The following is a 22,246-nucleotide window of genomic DNA, read 5'->3' on the forward strand; positions in this document are numbered from 1 at the left end:
GGGTGAAATAGTCAATAATAACTTGAAAACGTTAAATATCTTTATGATTCTAATCGTTTTGAACATATGCATATGTTTTCATATTATGTAAATACATGTAACTTCATTTTTAATTAAGAAGTATGGGCAAAATGGCCCATTTCTTCCTTTGATATATCGTGGTGAATCGTTCATTTTCGTTGTTGTGACGGAGACTGCCGAAAATTCGCCATAGGATTTCAAGCTAGTGCATAAATTAATCGCTGTTCTGGTCAAGAAGGCCAAATAGCGACAAGGTAAGAATAAAATACCAATACTTAATTCCTATGTGACCATGCAGATTGTATAGTTTACATTAGTATGCATTATTTGGATTTAGTAACAGCCAGCCTCTGTAAATTCAGTGCGATGTCCCGTGTCCTTGACTTGTATCTAGCTAACATTGAACGCTAACTTGCTAAGAAAGCATTCGACAACACCAACTCGAGTGCTGAGAAAACGTCAACGCAGTACTAGCTAACATTGGAGACAGGGGAGGCCGTTTCATGTAACTTAACTGATGTGGACATTTATTCACTCTTATGTTGACTGTGTGTGTGACAACTTCTAGTAAGTTGACACAGCTAGCAAGGTGTCCGATTTTGTATCATCTTTGAGTTTACAGGTCGTTATGCAGTTGTCCCTTGCCATAGACCACCGGTAGTAGTGCACACATATTATCATAATTAATACAACTAATGTAATTTGTTATGACATATGTACCCCAAGCTGTGTCTTACTCTTAGATAAGCTAACTAGAACGATTAGCTATACAATAGCCAGTTAGATATGTTTCACTTCTGCTCTCTTTCCAGCGTCATGTTGCGTTTGCCAGCCGTTAGCCGCGCGCTAGCTGGGGCAGCCAAGGGCAGCCTGGTCCCCTCCAACAATGGTAAAGACCGTGTGTGCACCCTCAAGCTACTTGGATACATGAATGCATGTTGTGTTTTGAAGCGAACACACACAATTTCTCTCTAGGGTTTCTGATTACTTTGAAGTGTTATCTGTGTTTGTGTTTGCAGTGCGTACCTCAGCAAGAGCTGCCAGTAACATGGTGGAGGTGTTTGTTGATGGGAAACCATTGGAGGTGCTGCCTGGAACCACAGTGCTGCAGGTAACCTTTGAACTTTGACCTCACACTGACCCCATTCACCATGTAGGGTTATGCAGTAGGCCTGGTGACTAATTGTGGCTGTGTGTTTTATTGTGACTGACTCATTGTATTTGTGTTTGTTTAGGCCTGTGAGAAGATGGGGGTGCAGATTCCTCGATTCTGCTACCACGAGCGTCTGTCTGTGGCTGGGAACTGCAGAATGTGTCTGGTGGAGATCGAGAAAGCCCCAAAGCTGGCGGCGGCGTGCGCCATGCCAGTGATGAAAGGCTGGAACATCCTGACCAACTCAGAGAAGACCCGCAAGGCCAGAGAGGGAGTGATGGAGTTCCTGCTGGCTAACCACCCTCTGGACTGCCCCATCTGTGACCAGGGAGGAGAGTGTGACCTTCAGGTAAACACACACACTCTGAACGTGTAAATGCGCACGCACACACACACACACATACTGACTGTTGTGTTTTTGGGTGTGGGTTGTGCCTCAGGACCAGTCCATGCAGTTTGGTTCAGACCGCAGTCGTTTCTCTGAGGACAAGCGGGCCGTGGAGGATAAGAACATTGGACCACTCATCAAAACCATCATGACCCGCTGCATCCAGTGCACACGCTGCATCCGGTGAGTACTATGCTGTGTCCCTCTCAGCCACCGTACTAATCTTTCTCCGCTTTGTTTGTCCCTCTCAGCCACCATACTCCTCACTCTCTCTCTCTCCCTTCGCTTTGTATGTCCTTGTCAGCCACCGTACTCCTATCTCCACTCTGTATACATTCTAATGCTAGGCCTTTGTGCCTAAATGCCAGTTTTACCAGTGAGATTGCTGGCCATGGGTTGGTATTGATCAGTTGATTTGATTGTTTTTTTTATTTCTCCATATGCCAGTTTTGCCAGTGAGATTGCAGGTGTAGAGGACCTGGGTACCACAGGCAGAGGGAACAACATGCAGGTGGGAACGTACGTGGAGAAGATGTTCATGTCCGAGATGTCAGGAAACGTCATCGACATATGTCCAGTAGGAGCCCTCACCTCCAAACCATACGCCTTCACCTCACGACCCTGGGAGACCAGGTACTGTGTGTGTGAGATATATACAGTGGGGAGAACAAGTATTTCATACACTGCCGATTTTCCTACTTACAAAGCATGTAGAGGTCTGTAATTTTTATCATAGGTACACTTCAACTGTGAGAGACGGAATCTAAAACAAAAATCCAGAAAATCACATTGTATGATTTTTAAGTAATTAATTTGCATTTTATTGCATGACATAAGTATTTGATACATCAGAAAAGCAGAACTTAATATTTGGTACAGAAACCTTTGTTTGCAATTACAGAGATCATACGTTTCCTGTAGGTCTTGACCAGGTTTGCACACACTGCAGCAGGGATTTTGGCCCACTCCTCCATACAGACCTTCTCCAGATCCTTCAGGTTTCGGGGCTGTCGCTGGGCAATACGGACTTTCAGCTCCCTCCAAAGATTTTCTATTGGGTTCAGGTCTGGAGACTGGCTAGGCCACTCCAGGACCTTGAGATGCTTCTTACGGAGCCACTCTTTAGTTGCCCTGGCTGTGTGTTTCGGGTCGTTGTCATGCTGGAAGACCCAGCCACGACCCATCTTCAATGCTCTTACTGAGGGAAGGAGGTTGTTGGCCAAGATCTCGCGATACATGGCCCCATCCATCCTCCCCTCAATACGGTGCAGTCGTCCTGTCCCCTTTGCAGAAAAGCATCCCCAAAGAATGATGTTTCCACCTCCATGCTTCACGGTTGGGATGGTGTTCTTGGGGTTGTACTCATCCTTCTTCTTCCTCCAAACACGGCGAGTGGAGTTTAGACCAAAAAGCTCTATTTTTGTCTCATCAGACCACATGACCTTCTCCCATTCCTCCTCTGGATCATCCAGATGGTCATTGGCAAACTTCAGACAGGCCTGGACATGCGCTGGCTTGAGCAGGGGGACCTTGCGTGCGCTGCAGGATTTTAATCCATGACGGCGTAGTGTGTTACTAATGGTTTTCTTTGAGACTGTGGTCCCAGCTCTCTTCAGGTCATTGACCAGGTCCTGCCGTGTAGTTCTGGGCTGATCCCTCACCTTCCTCATGATCATTGATGCCCCATGAGGTGAGATCTTGCATGGAGCCCCAGACCGAGGGTGATTGACCGTCATCTTGAACTTCTTCCATTTTCTAATAATTGCGCAAACAGTTGTTGCCTTCTCACCAAGTTGCTTGCCTATTGTCCTGTAGCCCATCCCAGCCTTGTGCAGGTCTACAATTTTATCCCTGATGTCCTTACACAGCTCTCTGGTCTTGGCCATTGTGGAGAGGTTGGAGTCTGTTTGATTGAGTGTGTGGACAGGTGTCTTTTATACAGGTAACGAGTTCAAACAGGTGCAGTTAATACAGGTAATGAGTGGAGAACAGGAGGGCTTCTTAAAGAAAAGTTAACAGGTCTGTGAGAGCCGGAATTCTTACTGGTTGGTAGGTGATCAAATACTTATGTCATGCAATAAAATGCAAATTACTTATTTAAAAATCATACAACGTGATTTTCTGGATTTTTGTTTTAGATTCCGTCTCTCACAGTTGAAGTGTACCTATGATAAAAATTACAGACCTCTACATGCATTGTAAGTAGGAAAACCTGCAAAATCGGCAGTGTATCAAATACTTGTTCTCCCCACTGTACTGTGTGTGTGTGAGAATATATCAAGTGTGTGTGTACAATGTGTGTGTTTGTAAAAAGGAAGATGGATCTACACTCTAGATCCAGTATATAGACATGATGGACGGTGTAGGCAGAACCATTGTTGTGTGTTTGTAGGAAGACTGAGTCTATAGATGTGTTGGATGCAGTAGGCAGTAACATCATTGTGAGTACGCGTGGTGGAGAGGTGATGAGGGTTCTGCCCCGCCTGAACGAAGACATCAACGAAGAGTGGATCTCAGACAAGACCAGGTGAGACACAGACCTGGCCCTAACCACACCCCTTACTTGTCTATCACCCTGCAAACAGTTGGGACTTCAAAGTCCAATCAATATATGTATATAACGTGTGTGTTGTTACCGTGTCTACCGTGTGTGTTACATGTGTATAAAGCGTGTGTGTGTTTGTAGATTTGCGTATGACGGTCTGAAGCGCCAGAGGCTGACCCAGCCTATGGTGAAGGACGCGTCAGGACAGCTGGTCCCCACATCCTGGGAGGACGTACTCACACGCGTGGCCGGAGCAGTAAGTCTGTGTGTAGTGTCCGTCTGTCTGTGATGTGTCTGTCACTGATGTTTGTCACTCAACAGACATGTTGGACACTGTAGGCAATGATATTGTTTTCTGTCTGTCTATAGGAAGATCTGAAGTGGTGCCTGTAATGTTTGTCTGTATAAAAAGTTAGTATATACAGTGCATTCTGAAAGTATTCAGACTCCTTGACTTTTTCCACATTTTGTTACATTACAGCCTTATTCAAAAATTGATTAAATTGTTTTTTCCCCCTCATCAATCTACACACAATACCCCATAATGACAAAGCAAAAACAGGTTTTTAGAAATTTTTGCAAATGTATTAAAAACAAAAAACAGAAATATGACATTTACATAAGTATTCAGACCCATTACTCAGTGCTTTGTTGAAGCACCTTTGGCAGCGATTACAGCCTTGAGTCTTCTTGGGTATGACGCTACAAGCTTGGTACACCTGTATTTGGAGAGTTTCTCCCATTCTTCTCTGCATACCCTCTCAAGCTCTGTCAGGTTGGATGGGGAGCGTCGCTGCACAGCTATTTTCAGGTCTCTCCAGAGATGTTCTATTGGGTTCAAGTCCGGGCTCTGGCTGGGCCACTCAAGGACATTCAGAGACTTGTCCCGAAGCCACTCCTGTGTTGTCTTGGCTGTGTGCTTAGGGTCGCTGTCCTGTTGGAAGGTGAACCTTCGCCCCAGTCTGAGGTCCTGAGCGCTTTGGAGCAGGTTTTCATCAAGGATCTCTCTGTACTTTGCTCTGTTCATCTTTCCCTCGATCCTGACTAGCCTCCCAGTCCCTGCTGCTGAAAAACATCCCCACAGCATGATGCTGCCACCACCATGCTTCACCGTAGGGATGGTGCCAGGTTTCCTCCATACGTGACGCTTGGCATTCAGGCCAAAGAGTTAAATCTTGGTTTCATCAGACCAGAGAATCTTGTTTCTCATGTTCTGAGAGTCTTTAGGTGCCTTTTGGCAAACTCCAAGTGGGCTGTCATGAGCCTTTTACTGAGGAGTGGCTTCCGTCTGGCCACTCTACCATAAAGGCCTGATTTGGTGGAGTGCTGCAGAGATGGTTGTCCTTCTGGAAGGTTCTCCCACCTCCACAGAGGAACTCTGGAGCTCTGTCAGAGTGACCATCAGGTCCTTTTGTCACCTCCCTGACCAAGGCCCTTCTCCCCTGATTGCTCAGTTTGGACAAGTTGCCAGCTCTAGGAAGAGTCTTGGTGGTTCCAAACTTATTCCATTTAAGAATGATGGAGGCCACTGTGTTCTTGGGGACCTTCAATGCTGCAGAATTTTTTTGGCACCCTTCCCCAGATCTGAGCCTTGACACAATTCTATCTCGGAGCTCTACGGACAATTCCTTCGACCTCATGGCTTGGTTTTTGCTCTGACATACACTGTCAACTGTGGGAACATCTATAGACTGATGTGTGTGCCTTTCCAAATCATTTCCAAACAATTTAATATACCATAGGTGGACCTCTAATCAAGTTGCAGAAACATCTCAAGGATGATCAATGGAAACAGGATGCACATGCGCTCAATGTCGAGTCTCATAGCAAGGGTCTGAATACTTCTGTTTTTTATTTTTAATACATTTGCAAACATTTCTACAAACCTGTTTTAGCTTTGTCATTATGGGGTATTGTGTGTAGATTGATGAGGATTTTTTTTTTTAAATCCATTTTAGAATAAGGCTGTAACGAAACAAAGTGGAAAAAGGGAAGGGGTCTGAATACTTTCCAAATGCACTGTATGTATGTGTTTAGGTATCGTGTGTAATGTGTGTGTGTGTGTGTGTGTAGTTGCAGGGGGCCCAGGGCAGTGACGTGGCAGCCATAGCTGGAGGTATGGTGGATGCGGAGGCTCTGGTGTCTCTGAAGGACCTGCTCAACAGACTGAACAGTGACAACCTCTGTACTGAGGAGGTCTTCCCACATACTGGGGCTGGGTGAGTCAGGGTGGCAGGGAGGGGGAGGAGGTCTTCCCAGACACTGGGGCTGGGTGAGTCAGGGTGGCAGGGAGGGGGAGGAGGTCTTCCCAGACACTGGGGCTGGGTGAGTCAGGGTGGCAGGGAGGGGGAGGAGGTCTTCCCAGACACTGGGGCTGGGTGAGTCAGGGTGGCAGGGAGGGGGAGGAGGTCTTCCCAGACACTGGGGCTGGGTGAGTCAGGGTGGCAGGGAGGGGGAGGAGGTCTTCCCAGATACTGGGGCTGGGTGAGTCAGGGTGGCAGGGAGGGGGAGGAGGTCTTCCCAGACACTGGGGCTGGGTGAGTCAGGGTGGCAGGGAGGGGGAGGAGGTCTTCCCAGATACTGGGGCTGGGTGAGTCAGGGTGGCAGGGAGGGGGAGGAGGTCTTCCCAGATACTGGGGCTGGGTGAGTCAGGGTGGCAGGGAGGGGGAGGAGGTCTTCCCAGACACTGGGGCTGGGTGAGTCAGGGTGGCAGGGAGGGGGAGGAGGTCTTCCCAGACACTGGGGCTGGGTGAGTCAGGGTGGCAGGGTGCGGGAGGAGGTCTTCCCTGACACTGGGGCTGGGTGAGTCAGGGTGGCAGGGAGGGGGAGGAGGTCTTCACAGACACTGGGGCTGGGTGAGTCAGGGTGGCAGGGAGGGGGAGGAGGTCTTCCCAGACACTGGGGCTGGGTGAGTCAGGGTGGCAGGGAGGGGGAGGAGGTCTTCCCAGACACTGGGGCTGGGTGAGTCAGGGTGGCAGGGAGGGGGAGGAGGTCTTCCCTGACACTGGGGCTGGGTGAGTCAGGGTGGCAGGGAGGGGGAGGAGGTCTTCCCAGACACTGGGGCTGGGTGAGTCAGGGTGGCAGGGAGGGGGAGGAGGTCTTCCCAGACACTGGGGCTGGGTGAGTCAGGGTGGCAGGGAGGGGGAGGAGGTCTTCCCAGACACTGGGGCTGGGTGAGTCAGGGTGGCAGGGAGGGGGAGGAGGTCTTCCCTGACACTGGGGCTGGGTGAGTCAGGGTGGCAGGGAGGGGGAGGAGGTCTTCCCAGACACTGGGGCTGGGTGAGTCAGGGTGGCAGGGAGGGGGAGGAGGTCTTCCCCGACACTGGGGCTGGCTAAATCAGGGAGGGGTGAGTTAAGGGTGTGGGAGTAGGGGTGAGTCGGGAGTAGTGAGGTAGAGAAGGGTGAAGGAATTGTATATTGCGTCATGGTTAGATTATGGTTGGTTATGGTACGTTAATAATAGGTTGTAATAGGTTGTATTATGGTTAGTAATGGCATGTTAGTAAAAAGTTGTCTCATGGTTAGTAATAGGTTGTATTGTGGTTTGTTTAGCTCTGACCTGCGTTCCAACTACCTGCTGAACTCTCGGATCAGTGGCATTGAGGAAGCTGACCTGCTGCTACTTATAGGAACCAACCCTCGCTACGAAGCCCCGCTCTTCAATGCACGCATCCGCAAGAGGTACACACACACACACATCTAAATGCACTCAAACACACACACACACACACCTAAACATTGGCTGCATACACACACCAATCCTTGAAGTGAGGTCCTGCTTTCAACAGATGTATCCAAAAGTGCAACCTCCATAAACACACACACATTAATTGATGTCTGCAGCAGCGCACGCACACACACACACACACACACACACCAACTTGCAGTAGGAAGCCTCTCTCACCATCTCCCCTTCCTCTCTCAGCTGGTTGCATAATGAGTTGAAGGTGTCTGTGGTGGGGAGCAGTGCGGATCTGAGTTACACTTACGACCACCTGGGAGAGTCTACTCAGGTGCTGCAGGACATCGCTAACGGAACACACCCCTTCTGCCAGGTAACCACGGCCACCACAGACTGGGAAGGGATTGGGGGGGGACAGTCGGCGCGAGTTGGGGTTGCATTGTTGTCGATAGAAATGCTGCAACCAACATTGTTACAGATCGGAATGTCATGAATAGAACTGACATGATTGGTCATTCTGCATGACAGAGAAGCATGTCTGTTCTAGAATCTAGACCATGTATTTCCATCTGCGTTCCATAATGTTGTGTACTACTGGACGTGGTCCAGTTCTGTTTGTGGTTATGCAATGCCCTAACCTTTCCCTGTCCTTCTCTCTTTCTCTCTCTCCTCCTCCAGGTGCTGGCGCAGGCCAAGCGACCGGTAGTGGTGGTGGGTAGTGCCTCTCTTCAGAGGGAGGACGGAGGAGCCATCTTGAGCTCTGTGCAAACCATCGCCCAGAACGCTCGGGCCAGCAGCGGAGCGGATGAGGGCTGGAAGGTCCTCAACGTCCTACACAGGTTAACATGCTAAACCTATCTCTGGGCTAACTTCTAGTAGCATTGAGCATCCAGCTATTACTAGCATTTAGCATCCAGCTATTACCAGCATTTAGCATATAGCTAATATAAGCGTTTAGCATACAGCTAACAACTTTGTCTATCCCTACTAGCGTCCAATCATCTGTTTGTCTATCTGCAGGGTAGCCAGTCAGGTGGCAGCCCTGGATCTGGGCTACAAGGCGGGGGTGGAGTCTATCCGTAAAGCCCCGCCCAAGGTTCTGTTCCTGCTAGGAGCTGACGGAGAATGCATCACCAGACAGGACCTGCCCAAAGACAGCATGATCATCTACCAGGGTACACACACACACACACACACACACACACACAGGACAACATGTTCATTTATCAGGGTAGAACACACCCAGTGCACTCTTCCCATGCAACACACGCACCTGCCATTCTATATACAGCATATGTATGGTACATGTCTGAGGGCTGTGTGTGTATCGCTGCCAGGTCACCATGGAGACGTGGGTGCTACCATGGCTGACGTTATCCTGCCCGGCGCGGCATACACGGAGAAAAACGGAACATACGTCAACACAGAGGGGAGGAGTCAACAGACACGCGTGGCCGTCACCGCGCCCGGCATGGCCAGGGAGGACTGGAAGATCATCAGAGCCATCTCTGAGGTACACACACACACACACACACCCATACCGTATGCATTTCTTGAAGACGTGGTGTGTTTGTGGTGTGTGTGTATATAAAGTGTGTGTGTTATATGTAACTAATGTGTGTGTTGCAGCTGGCGGGGCTGACTCTACCCTATGACTCTGTGGATGAGGTGAGGGGCCGGCTGGCCGAGGTTTCTCCTAACCTGGTCCGCTACGACGACGTTGAGGAGGCCAACTACTTTAAACAGGCCAACCAACTCTCACAGGTAACCTTTCACCCCTAACCTCAAACTCTCACAGGTCAGAACATAGCCTTTAACATTCCACCCCTTAACTGACTTCTTTACAATCAACTGTTATGAAATCATCATTGGAGACTGTTGTTTTTGACACTGATATTGAGAGCATACTCAACCGTCCTTTATCTCTCTCTCTCTCTCAGGCTGTGAATCAGACTCTTCTAGCAAATCCTCTCGTTTCTCCTCAGCTGACAGCTAAAGACTTCTATATGACAGGTATGTACCATAGACATAGCTCTGTGAATGTTAGTTTGTCAGACTGATGAGAGGGCGGAATGCACACGGATAATTGGTGGGATCCTTTTGTCACTTGTGTGAGGAAATGAGTGTGTGTGTAACATTCTCTCTCTCTCTCATAGATCCCATTAGTAGAGCGTCTCAGACTATGGCCAAGTGTGTTAAAGCCGTCACAGAGGGAGCTGACGCCGTCGACGAACCATCCATCTGCTGAACTCATACGCACACACTCAGACAGCCAAACGCACACACACAGTGATGACGCTCTCCTTTATTTAAGTTGTTTTTTGCTGATTGCTGTAAAGATGTAATTTCCACACTGAGTTCAAGGGAAGAGACTGTTGAAGAAAATGAAACTTGATTATGAATAAAATGTTATCCTGTAGCACTCTGTCCTTGTGTTATTGTGCGCGTCTCTCACCTTGCCCTCATGAGGACAACTCCAACACCACTGTTTATCCTTTATTCCACACATTATAACAGTCTTGTCTGCTTTGTGACTTTGTAGAGTGGAAGCGTTGTAGCCAATACTGAGTGACGTCAGCAGAGATGGCCAGTTCTGTTATAAACCTCTCAGACATCGGTTTAATTCAGACTCCAGTCTTTAACTTCCCTAAGATTAATTTAAGGGTGTGGAGAGCTAATGCCACGACCGGTCAAATCTTCTCCTGTAGCGCAGGACGTGTGGGGAACGGTATCGTAGGTGCCTGCTGTGATGTCCTCTCCCCAGGGGTGAAAATGGACAGCCGATGAGAGGAGTCTGTTCACGGTGCAGATTGCGATGAGTGTGCTGGGGCTCACTGTGCTGTTCAGTGAGTTTTGCATGGGCTTTGACCTCATAACGAGAGCATGGTCACCTTGCTGACCTCCAAAGATGCCAAGGTAGAGGTGTGCTACAGTAGTGCTGGACCCAACAGAGTGGAGAGAGAAGCTGTGGAGGAGAGTAGGAGAGAGAGAAGCTGTGGAGGAGAGAGAAGCTGTGGAGGAGAGAGAGAAGCTGTGGAGGAGAGTAGGAGAGAGAGAAGCTGTGGAGGAGAGTAGGAGAGAGAAGCTGTTGAGAGTAGGAGAGAGAAGCTGTGGAGGAGAGGGTAGGAGAGAGAAGCTGGAGAGGAGAGAGTAGGAGAGAGAAGCTGTAGAGGAGAGTAGGAGAGACAGAAGCTGTGGAGGAGAGTAGGAGCGAGAAGCTGTGGAGAGAGAAGCTATGGAGGAGAGTAGGAGAGAGAAGCTGTGGAGGAGAGTAGGAGAGAGAGAAGCTGTAGGAGAGAGCGAAGCTGTCGAGGAGAGAGAAGCTGTGGAGGAGAGTAGGAGTGAGAGAAGCTGTGGAGGAGAGAGTAGGAGAGAGAGAAGCTGTGGAGGAGAGAAGTTGTGGAGGAGGGAGTAGGAGACAGAAGTTGTGGAGGAGAGAGAAGTTGTGGAGGAGGGAGTAGGAGACAGAAGTTGTGGAGGAGAGATTAGGAGACAGAAGTTGTGGAGGAGAGAGTAGGAGACAAGTTGTGGAGGAGAGAGTAGGAGACAGAAGTTGTGGAGGAGAGAAGTTGTGGAGGAGGGAGTAGGAGACAGAAGTTGTGGAGGAGAGAGAAGTTGTGGAGGAGGGAGTAGGAGACAGAAGTTGTGGAGGAGAGATTAGGAGACAGAAGTTGTGGAGGAGAGAGTAGGAGACAGAAGTTGTGGAGTAGAGTGGGAGACAGAAGTTGTGGAGTAGAGTGGGAGACAGAGAGAGAAGTTGTGGAGGAGAGTGGGAGACAGAGAAGCTGTGGAGAGAGTAGGAGACAGAGAAGCTGTGGAAGAGCATGGAGTATCTGGATAGGGACTGACCGATGCAGAGGTGTGCTAGAACAGCAGTTGACCCAACAGAGTGGGAGAGAGAGTGGAGTGTCTTTGGACATGGACTGACTGAGCCCAGAGTGCCTACACCACCAATGTAGATTTAATCTATCTTCTGGGATGTACGGACTGTTGAATTTGCACTATGGACTATTTCTGGAGGGTCCTATACCCATTACACTGTATTGTTGCTTGGGTTTATTATTAGTTTATGTTCATCCTGCCAGCAACAACAGCCCCTCTGGGATGAATAAAGTTTATTGAATTGAATCACAGCGTCTTCGTTCATTTCCTACCCTATGTGTGTATCCAGGAGTTGTTGGCGTGTTGTTTGGAGGGGTAAGGCGAGATCAAGGAAGGAACGGACATCCTGCTGAGGGCCTGTGTGTGTGTGTGTGTCTGATATGGTTTCAGATACGAGAAAATATACAGAGGGTAGGTGAGAGCATCTTTACTGTTCAGAAGTACAGACATCAGTGGCAGACAGAGAGACAGTGAAAGCACTAGAGGAATTCAGTGTTTCAGTGAGAATAACAGTTAAATGCACAAATACACTGCATGGAACATACCTCTGCAGGCTATATATTAGACTTACAATAAACCCTAGATTGATCATGTGTGAGCATTATGTTATATTTTTAAATGTTCTCTTTATACCACTCGTTTGGCACAAATACCTCTTTAGGCTATATATCACAATATACAGTACATTAAAAAAGGTATCCTGACTTTGTAGAAACCTGGGACTCAACACTGCATCAGCCTGGGACTTGGCCAAGAAAAGGACAGCGTGGAGAACCAAATGATGAGGAGCTAGTGAGTGAGATGCTGACTTTAGTACTTGACACATTTTCTCGTAGCATCACACGTTCTACTGCTCCTCTTGAGGTGTACACATACACATGGGGAAAATGCTCTGTGATAAAAGCAGTGATTCACCTGTAGAAGAGGTTGAGAGCAGCTGGGGGAGAAGGGGAGTGTGGGTCAGAGCAAGGGGTTGTGGGTAAGGTCAGGGGGTCATGGGTCAGAGCAGGGGGTTGTGGGTAAGGTCAGGTAGAACAGGGGGTTGTGGATAGGATCAGGTGAGGCTCCAAATGACGGTGATCGCCGCTACGATGCCATTCAGGACCGCCACACTGTAGCCCATGTGGAAGGAGTGACCTGTCACCTGCCTGAGACACACACACAATTATACATCAAGGGTTGCAACACATATCTAGAGCTTGGGACTATAAGGTTCTGCAAAATGATGATACGGAGATAATTGGCTTTAAAGTTCTGAACCCTCATTGGTTTGAATGGTGTCAGCAGTTTTTATCTTGTATTCTTTTGAACTTAACATGAATGTAGGTCTTTAGACTACTGTTTAGGTAGAGCACATTGAACAGAACAAGGCTAGGTCAATAACTAAATGTTGACAAAAACGCAGATAGAACTTTATAGTCCCAAGCTCTCGATATGTCAACATTCACTTTACACACGTGTTTGTGTGTATCCTGCTATCTGGCTTTGGGAGACAACAGTCGCTCTGGATAAGAGCGTCTGCTAAATGACTAAAATGTAAATGTAAATGTAAACAGGGAGAGATGGAACAAGAGGAATCAGGAAAAGGACAAGAGAATTCGGCTAAGGCCAGCGGAAGAATTAGGGAATGCAGGTTAGTCAGTGGAGGCTGCTGATGGGAGGATGGCTCATAATAATGGCTGGAATGGAGTCAATGGAATGGTATCAACCACATGGAAACCATGTGTTTGATATGTCTGATACCATTCCATTGACTCCATTCCAGCCATTATTGTGAGCCGTCCTCCCCTCAGCAACCTCCACTGAAGTTAGTGTACCAGTGTGTGTGTGTGTGTGTGTGTGTGTGTGTGTGTGTGTGTGTGTGTGTGTGTGTTACCTGAGGTGGGCAGGGGACAGGGGCGTTGGGGGGAACGTGCCAGGCTCAAAAGAGTCGAAGTAGGTGATGGTCCATGTGAAGCTACAGCAGCAGACCCCTGCTAGCACCGACATCACCAGAACACTCCAGAACCCTACAGAGAGTGGGAGGGGAGAGAGAGGGGGGCGGAGGGAGAGAGAGGGGGGGCGGAGGGAGAGAGAGGGAGGGGGGGGCGGAGGGGAGGGAGAGAGAGAGAGGGGGGACGGAGGGGAGTGAGAGAGAGAGAGGGGGGCGAGAGAGAGAGGGGGGGCGGAGGGGAGGGAGAGAGAGGGGCGGGAGAGAGAGGCGGGCCGGAGGGTAGGGGGAGAGGGAGAGAGGGAGGGGGGAGAGAGACAGAAAAGAGGGTAGAGAGAGAGTGAGAGAGCAGGCAGGTTGTTTTGAACATGGCAATAACATGCCCACTACTGAATCAAGGAATACATGAGAAAGAGATGGAAAAGCCTCGCGGTAGATATTGATAAAGAAGAACATCAAGACGAAGCAGCTGCTTTACAAGTGGGATGCACTGTTGAGCGCTATATCCCGAGGGGTTCGTGCTGATTGTACAGAGATTGTGACAGCCGGTTAAATGGCGTCCCTTGACAAGGCAAGAACAAGATGTATGTCAGGAAAAGTGCAGTATTATCATAAGGAGATGTATACTTGGAATACGGAGGAGGAATGGAGGGAAAAAGAGAGGCAGAAGAGGTCTAAGAGAGAGAGGGAGGAAGAGGGTGAGTTTGAGTCGGTTAAAAATGGCGGGGAAAAGGGAGATGGTTTGTTAAAGAAGAACGGTAGAAAGTGTAAGCAGAGTGAGTTGAAGACAGGAGGAGAAATGGAAGAGGGTGAAGTATCGGAGGTGGTAGGTGTGGTGAAGTTCTCAGAGCCCGAGGCTTGCACAGAGGGTCAGGATAAAGATGAGTCTGACAGTAGGAGTGAAGTTTTTGGAAAAAGTGGACCCTTGCTGGCTGATCCATTTGTGGTTTCAGGGTGGGTGAAAACAGAGTTGGGTGCTGTGGAATCGGTGAGGATAACCAGAAGTGGTCTTGTGATAATTGTTTGTGTTTCTGCTGGTCAGAGGGAGCAGGCGCTCCATGTTAAACGAATGGGGGCAAGAGATGTGAATTGTTTTGCTCTCAAGAAAAGGCCTCATTGAAAGGAGTGATTACTGGGGTAGTGGTAAATGTGAAAGCTGACCAACTGAAAGGGAAGATTCCCGGTGTTTGTCATGCTCGTCGTTTGGTGCGATGCAGACAGGGTGGCGTGAGTGGAGAAACAGAAGAGTCATTGTCTGTCCTTTTGAGTTTTGAAGTTTAGTCTTTGCCCGACAAAGTGATGTTAGGACATATAAGTTATCCTGCACGAGCTTTTGTGACGAATACATTACGTTGTTACAGGTGTCAAGCTTATGGGCATGTGGCAGCAGTGTGTAGGAGGGAGGTTCCTAGGTGTGAGAAGTGTGCAGAAGGGCATGAGACAAAGGAATGTGTAGCATTGGGGAAGTAGTGGTATGTATTAATTGTAGGGGTGCCCATGGGGCTGGGGATCAGAAATGTCCCGTGCGAGAGAGGCAGGTTGAGGTTTCCAGGGTAAGAGTAGTGCAGAAGTTGTCATATGCTGAGGCAGTGAAGAAAGTAGAGGGAGATGGGTAAAGGGGGAGGGATCCTGAGAGGAGTAGTAGATCTGTACCAGTACAGAGGGATAAACCAACAAGTGGATATGTTTCAGTAAGATAGAATTTGTGGCATTATTGCAATGGTTATCAACTGTACTGCAGGGATGGATCGTAAGTCACAGAAAATAGAGGTTGTGGTGGCAGCTGCAGAGAGGTTTTTGGGTGTGTGAGATTTGATGTCAGAAGCATTATAGGGTGTGTTAATTGGTGGGATAGGTGGTGGGGTAGAGAGGGGTGGGTGGGGGTGGGTAGAGAGGGACATGTTTTTGTGATAATTTTCTATTCTGGAGGCTTAGTCTGTATGAATTTGTGAACACACATGTACTTACCTAAGAGTCTAACCTCTGAGCCATCCTCTCCAATCACTCTCTCAGTCCGCAGTTCTGCAACACACACACCACAGTTTACAGAAGTGACAGAGGACATATTTATATAACAATTAATAAAAGCAATAGTATCCAGCTACTGTCCAACGGGGTCAACATCGTCGCATGTGCGACTGGAATTCGGGAACTGTTGAATGACAGGCGATCTACCTTTCAAGATTAGGTAAACAAAGGCACAGAATACGGCGACGACTGACACAACCAGCACACAGCAGAGCATGGAGAAAATCCTTGCGGTCCACAGTCTTCGGTTGTCCCAAAAACTCTGGTCCGGTTTGATCGGACGCTGCCGGTGTTGTATGTCCATCTTGGTTAGAGTTAAGTAATACCATTCAAAAACGTTTAACTAGTTGCCTAAGCAAACATACGCTAGATTTCAACGTAGCGAAGTTAGTTCTCTCCCAAACTGCCTTCCTCCAATTATAGTGACACGCACGTTGTTAAAGTAAAATTAGGATGTATTTTATTTGAATAGTATCACTGCCGTATGTAAATAATGTAAAGTTAGTTCAACAAGTCCCCTTTTCGTAACTTTATAAACTTCTGATAAAAATCAAAAATAAACATAGCTCCTTCCTCTTCCGTATGCGAAAACAAAACCCGCCCTAAAAACTTAAACCCAACGGAATAGCATTACTTTCCCTGACGCAACCAACAAACATCTTGTCCATTGGTTTGAACACGTCTATCATCTTCAGTGTTCAGTAGGGCATACCGTAGCGAAAGTTTTGCAACAGAAAATGGAACGAGCCTCCCTTATATATTTTACCATAGGGTGACCTTCAGTAGAGCACACCTTAGCTAAGCATTTTGCAACATTTTCAAACAATATATCACCTATTTAAAGAAGGTGTACCAAAACAAGCTTCCGCCCAGCTTGAACAAAGGGGAATCAGGTTCCCCTACCCACTGCCAAAAACATACAATTTAACGGGTGACTATCCAGTAAAATAAAGAGAAAGGTATATATATATCCCTGTATATATCCCATATATTAGGCCATTTCAAATATAGATAGTGCAGAGGTGAACGCATATCTGTAGCACAACTGTCCAGACCAGATTTTTTTAAATGACGTGCATCTACCTGGTCGGACATGAAAACGTTTGAGAACACCAGTTATCTTAACTCTGTTTATATATATTTTTTTTTTTAATGAGGTGCACCTCTGTCCATTTCCGTGAATCCTCCCATCTCTGCAATAATAAAAATCTTATACAATATATTACGCTGACAAATATGACAATGACCAAACCAATCTCTCATGATTTGGCTTTGACTAGAGATAGTTAGAGGAGGCAACATTGTATCTGTCCCGTTATGGTGTTGCCCATGCTAAAACCAGCTGTCCCGTTATGGTGTTGCCCATGCTAAAACGAGCTGTCCCGTTATGGTGTTGCCCATGCTAAAACAAGCTTTTGGGATCTAGAGTACTCTATCTAGCTCTATGTTTGACTTTTACTATGTGTTTCTGGTCTCTTGTGGCAGCCTCAATCAGTGATGACTTTTCATGACTGACTTTTCACTTCATGTAATACAGAAATACTGTCTTCTGATATTGATGGAGAATAAAGCAATAACAGTGTTTTTCTCTGGAACCATCTTTATTAGAACATAGTTCTAAAGGGGGGGTGGGGGTAGGTTGTGGGTGACAGAGTCTATCCCAAACGCACTTTACGACTGTTGACAAAGTCTGACACCTTCACCATCCCGTCACGCGCCTTCCTGAGAGAGAGACAGACAGACAGACAGTTAATTTTGTTACTCACATCTGCGTCTCCTGGTACTTGAGGGCTTTTGTTTTCACTGTTTAGCTGCTGTGTAGTTGTTTTGTAGCTTTGTAGTTGTTTTGTAGCTGTGTAGTTGTTTTGTAGCTGTGTTGTTATGTAGTTGTGTAGTTGTTGTGTAGTTGTTTTGTAGCTGTATAGTTGTTTTGTAGTTGTGTAGTTTGTTTAGTTGTTGTGTAGCTGTGTAGTTGTTGTGTAGCTGTGTAGTTGTTGTGTAGTTGTGTAGTTGTTGTGTAGCTGTGTAGTTGTTGTGTAGCTGTGTAGTTGTTGTGTAGTGGTGTAGTTGTTGTGTAGCTGTGTAGTTGTTGTGTAGCTGTGTAGTTGTTGTGTAGCTGTGTAGTTGTTGTGTAGTGGTGTAGTTGTTGTGTAGCGGTGTAGTTGTTGTGTAGCTGTGTAGTTGTTGTGTAGCTGTGTAGTTGTTGTGTAGCTGTGTAGTTGTTGTGTAACTCACGCCTGAGCCTCCAAGTAGGTGATGGTTCTGTCTATCTGGGCCTGGGACACCTCTCTGTCCACTGCAGCCAGGTAGGAGTAAAGGAAACGGAAGGTCTCAAAGGTCACACAGGCGTCTGGGGGCTTACACGAGCTGTCTGAGTTCAGGATATACAGTGCGTGGGTCATGGCATTCTTGATCGTCTGCCAGAGAGAGGTCAGAGGTCACCAAGATAACAGGGGCCCAAAAGTAATTGGATAATGTCTGTACGTTAGTAAGTGTGTGTGCAATGTGCATGTGTGAGTACGTGCTTGCATGCGTGTGCAATATCATACATACTCCTCCCAGGTAGCTGCAGCCCAGGGCGAAGAATTTGATCCAGTCGAGTTCGTCTCCGAAGCAGCCCACTGTCATGATGTGTCTGAGAAGGTCGTCAGCCAATCCGAACGACTGCCACAGCTTGCTCACCTCCGTCTTACTGACTGTGCCTTTCTTATACAGCTGGGAGGGGGAAGGAGGGAGGGAGAGAAGGGGGTAGGGAGAGGGAGAGAGAGTTCACGTTTACGTGTGTGTGTGCGCGTGCGCGTGTGAGTCATGCATGTGTGTGTCTAGGTGGTGTGTGTGTGACCCCTTACCTTTTCGTGCATTGTGGTGAGTATCTCAGGTGTAAGGTCCATGGTGTTGGGGGTTACCACTTTGTCTGCTGTCCTGTTCACAGGTAACGGCTGCCCGTGGACCAGAGCACTGAAGTACCTGTAGCAGACATGCATACCAGCACAATACTGGGCTTTAATACAGCAGAGCAGGAATCCTGGTCTTGGAGGACTGTAGTGTATGTATGCAGGTATACAGTGCATTCGGAAAGTATTCAGACTCCTTGACTTTTTCCACATGTTGTTATGTTACAGCCTTATTCTAAACTTGATTAAATTGTTTTTTTTTCTTCATCAATCTACACACAAAAACAGGTTTTGGGATTTTTTAAAACAAAAAATAAAAAATAAAAATGGAAATATTACATTTACATAAGTATTCAGACCCTTTACTCAGTACTTTGTTGAAGCACCTTTGGCAGCGATTACAGCCTCGAGTCTTCTTGGGTATGACGCTACAAGCTTGGCACACCTGTATTTGGGGAGTTTCGCCCATTCTTCTCTGCAGATCCTCTCAAGCTCTGTCAAAGATGTTCGATTAGGTTCAAGTCCTGGCTCTGCCTGGGCCACTCAAGGACATTCAGAGACAGGGTCGTTGTCCTGTTGGAAGGTGAACCTTCAACCCCAGTCTGAGGTCCTGAGCGCTCTGAAGTAGGTTTTCATCAAGGATCTCTCTGTACTTTGCTCCGTTCATCTTTCCCTTGATCCTGACTAGTCTCCCAGTCCCTTCCACTGAAAAACATCCCCAAAGCATGATGCTGCCAACCTGATGCTTCACCGTAGGGATGGTGCCAGGTTTCCTCCAGAAGTGATGCTTGGTATTCAGGACAAAGAGTTCAATATCGGTTTCATCAGACCAGAGAATCTTGTTTCTCATGTTCTGATAGTCTTTAGGTGCCTTTTGGCAAACTCCAAGCGGGCTGTCATGTGCCTTTTACTGAGGAGTGGCTTCCGTCTGGCCTGATTGGTAGAGTGCTGCAGAGATGGTTGTCCTTCTGGAAGATTCTCCCATCTTCACAGAGGAACTCTAGAGCTCTGTCAGAGTGACCATCGGGTTCTTGGTCACCTCCCTGACCAAGGTCCTTCTTCCCCAACTGTGAGACATTTTTACATTTTAGTCATTTAGCAGACGCTCTTATCCAGAGCGACTTACAGTTAGTAGAAGATTTATTTATTTATTTTTTTTATTTTTTTTTCATACTGGCCCCCCGTGGGAAACGAACCCACAACCCTGGCGTTGCAAACGGCATGCTCTACCAACTGAGCTACATCCCCTGCCGGCCATTCCCTCCCCTACCCTGGACAACGCTGGGCCAATTGTGCGCCGCCCCAGAGACCTTATATAGGCAGGTGTGTGCCTTTCTAAATCATGTCCAATCAATTGAATTTACCACAGGTGGACTCCAATCAAGTTGTAGAAACATCTCAAGGATAACCAATGGAAATAGGATGCACCTGAGCTCAATTTTGAGTCTCATAGCAAAGGGTCTGAATACTTATGTAAATAAGGTTTTTCTGTTTTTTATTTTTAATATATTAGCAAACATTTCTAAAAACCTGTTTTCGCTTTATCATTATGGGGTATTGTGTGTAGATTGCTAAAGATTTTTATTTATTTAATACATTTTAGAATAAGGCTCTAATGTAACAAAATGTGGAAAAGGGGTCTGAATGCTTTCCGAAGGCACTGTATATTCCACACAGTTCAGCTACAACTGACCTTAGATCAGTGGGCTTCGTCCCCTATGGGCCCTGGTCAAAAGTAGTGCACTATGTAGGGAATAGTGTTCCATTTGGGAAGCAAACGAGGTCTACGGCCAACTTCATCCTTCTCCTCTCAGATGCTACAATACTAAACTGACCTTAGATCAGTGGCTCGGGTAACTTCATCCTACTCCTTTCAGATGCTACAACACTAAACTGACCTTAGATCAGTGGCTAGGGGTAACTTCATGCTACTCACAGTGTGGCCCATTCCAGCAGGTCTTCAGGTTGGGTCCGGATGGCGTCCTTGGTGAACTGCTTCAGAATGCCGGGGAGCTCTGGAGGGATGACCACCGGTTTACCTGTGTGAGGCATTCTGAACCCAGAGTGGGAACCAACGGCAACGAAAACACCTGTATGGTGAAAAGAAAATGGTATTTTAATGTCATTCTTTGGAAATCTTGCAATATCTGCCTGACTCTAAAATAAAAAATGTAAAGGCCCAATGCAGCCATTTTTACGTCAACATCAAATAAATGATTGTTAACAATGAAGTACCTTACTTTCATGTTTTTCCATTAAAATAAGCAAAAATAGCTTCTTATTTAAAAAAAAAAAAAAAAATGTTTTTTTTTTTTTTTCTTGGGGGGAATGGATCAGCTTAATATTGCAGATAGATTGTATCTTCTATCAATGTAATTGTCTGCATCACTTCCAATCCCCCATGTTTTTTTATTTTTTATATATATACTCCCCTTTATTACTTTTCAACCCCACCATCCTTTCCCTACTTGGAGTAAATTAGTGAACAACAATGCCCAGGCCTCTACTTCCGGTCTATACTTACTATCTACACCTTACGGACACAGTTAATTTTACAATAATTCTATTCTATATATATATATATATATATATATATATATATATATATATATATATTTCTTTTTTTTTTTTTTTTTTTTTTGCTCCTGAACTTCTTCTACTCTCAACCTCTCCGATCATTTTCATGGTGTCCATCCGGTTTGCTTCTATATGCCATATCTTTCTAACTGTGCTCTTTCCCAAAAGCTCCCAACATACAACCTATATACTTATTATGGACACAGTATGCTTACATTATTAGCTATCTTTGTTATTATTTGTTGTTATTTGTTATTAGTCCCATCCTTCAACTCTATTCAATACCTCCCATCGATCTCTTAACACCATCCATATAGGATTTCTATTTGCCATATATATTTCAACCGTACTGTGATGTTTTACAAAAATTCTGAACCTTTCTATTCTCATTGCTTCTAAAGATTGTGAATTAAAAATAAACATTTTTGCTAAAAGTATTATTATATTATTGATTGATTGACTATGACTTTTCAGATCACCCAGTAATGCTATCTGCAAGGTTAGTTCCAGGTAAATATTGCAATCCTTTAGCCATTCCTGGACCTGTGTCCAAAAACAAGCTACAAATGGACAGAACCAAAACAAATGATCTAATGATTCTGTCTCTTCACAGCAAAACCTGCAGAGCTGGGAAGATTGTATCCCCCATATAAATAACATTCTATTGGTAGCAAGAATTTTATATAATAATTTAAATTGAAAGATTCTAATTTTTGAATCCGGTGTCGTTTTGCGTGTCAGTTCATAAACACTATGCCATGGGATCGGTACGTCAAAGATCTCTTCCCAACTATTTTGCAATCTATATGGGACGGCTGTCAATCCTTTGGTCCTTAAGTGAAACTGATATACTTTTTTATTTATCACAGTTTTCCTTCACCAATTATGTTCTTTAATGAAAGGCCGACAGACAAGTTCCTTACTTTCTCCCCCTTCCACTTTCCTCTTCCACTTTTGTGGTAAGGCTGCAATTATTTAGTTGTAATTTTGGGTAGAGCAGACATTTCCATATGTTTTTGTTAGCTGCATGTGCGACATAACTCCACCAGTCCTACCGATGATATAATTTACGAAGATTATACCTTTTTTAAACATTCTGTCAAAAAATAAAGGTTTTTTGTCAATTAGTATATTTGAATTTAACCA

General features: G+C 46.3%; 3 protein-coding genes across 7 annotated transcripts; 1 reads left to right on the forward strand and 2 right to left on the reverse strand.

Annotated features, from left to right (window-relative positions):
* On the forward strand, positions 1-10,208 carry ndufs1 (NADH:ubiquinone oxidoreductase core subunit S1). 5 transcript variants are annotated; one of them, XM_084152551.1, is made up of 18 exons: positions 189-275; positions 834-910; positions 1,041-1,132; positions 1,257-1,523; positions 1,615-1,745; positions 2,010-2,195; positions 3,955-4,089; positions 4,249-4,363; positions 6,181-6,303; positions 6,728-6,750; positions 7,660-7,788; positions 8,033-8,162; positions 8,468-8,628; positions 8,810-8,964; positions 9,127-9,302; positions 9,419-9,553; positions 9,730-9,802; positions 9,946-10,208. In XM_084152551.1, the coding sequence occupies exons 2-18, from the start codon at positions 838-840 to the stop codon at positions 10,035-10,037; spliced, it is 2,196 nt and encodes a 731-aa protein (XP_084008677.1). In that variant the 5' UTR covers positions 189-275; positions 834-837; the 3' UTR covers positions 10,038-10,208. The 5 variants fall into 5 exon arrangements, with proteins under 5 accessions (XP_084008676.1, XP_084008677.1, XP_084008679.1 ...); XM_084152553.1 differs by lacking the exon at positions 6,728-6,750 and adding an exon at positions 6,781-6,803; XM_084152554.1 differs by lacking the exon at positions 6,728-6,750 and adding an exon at positions 6,887-6,909.
* A 1,877-nt stretch (positions 10,209-12,085) lies between these two features.
* arl6ip6 (ADP-ribosylation factor-like 6 interacting protein 6) lies at positions 12,086-16,267 on the reverse strand. The gene is made up of 4 exons (XM_084152653.1): positions 15,777-16,267; positions 15,570-15,623; positions 13,548-13,680; positions 12,086-12,819 (listed from the first exon to the last, which is right to left on the reverse strand). Exons 1-4 carry the CDS (start codon positions 15,931-15,933, stop codon positions 12,726-12,728), a joined length of 438 nt encoding a protein of 145 aa, XP_084008779.1. The 5' UTR covers positions 15,934-16,267; the 3' UTR covers positions 12,086-12,725.
* Positions 16,268-17,284: 1,017 nt separating this feature from the next.
* On the reverse strand, positions 17,285-20,575 carry LOC311109700 (ropporin-1-like; the record flags this gene model as incomplete). The annotated part of the gene is made up of 5 exons (XM_084152663.1): positions 17,285-17,351; positions 17,865-18,046; positions 18,183-18,344; positions 18,479-18,596; positions 20,460-20,575. 5 exons carry the CDS (start codon positions 20,573-20,575, stop codon positions 17,285-17,287), a joined length of 645 nt encoding a protein of 214 aa, XP_084008789.1.
* Between the last annotated feature and the right edge of the window lie 1,671 nt (positions 20,576-22,246).

Source organism: Coregonus lavaretus (genome assembly GCF_964263955.1).
Source record: "Coregonus lavaretus genome assembly, chromosome: 35".
Lineage (NCBI taxonomy): Eukaryota > Metazoa > Chordata > Actinopteri > Salmoniformes > Salmonidae > Coregonus > Coregonus lavaretus.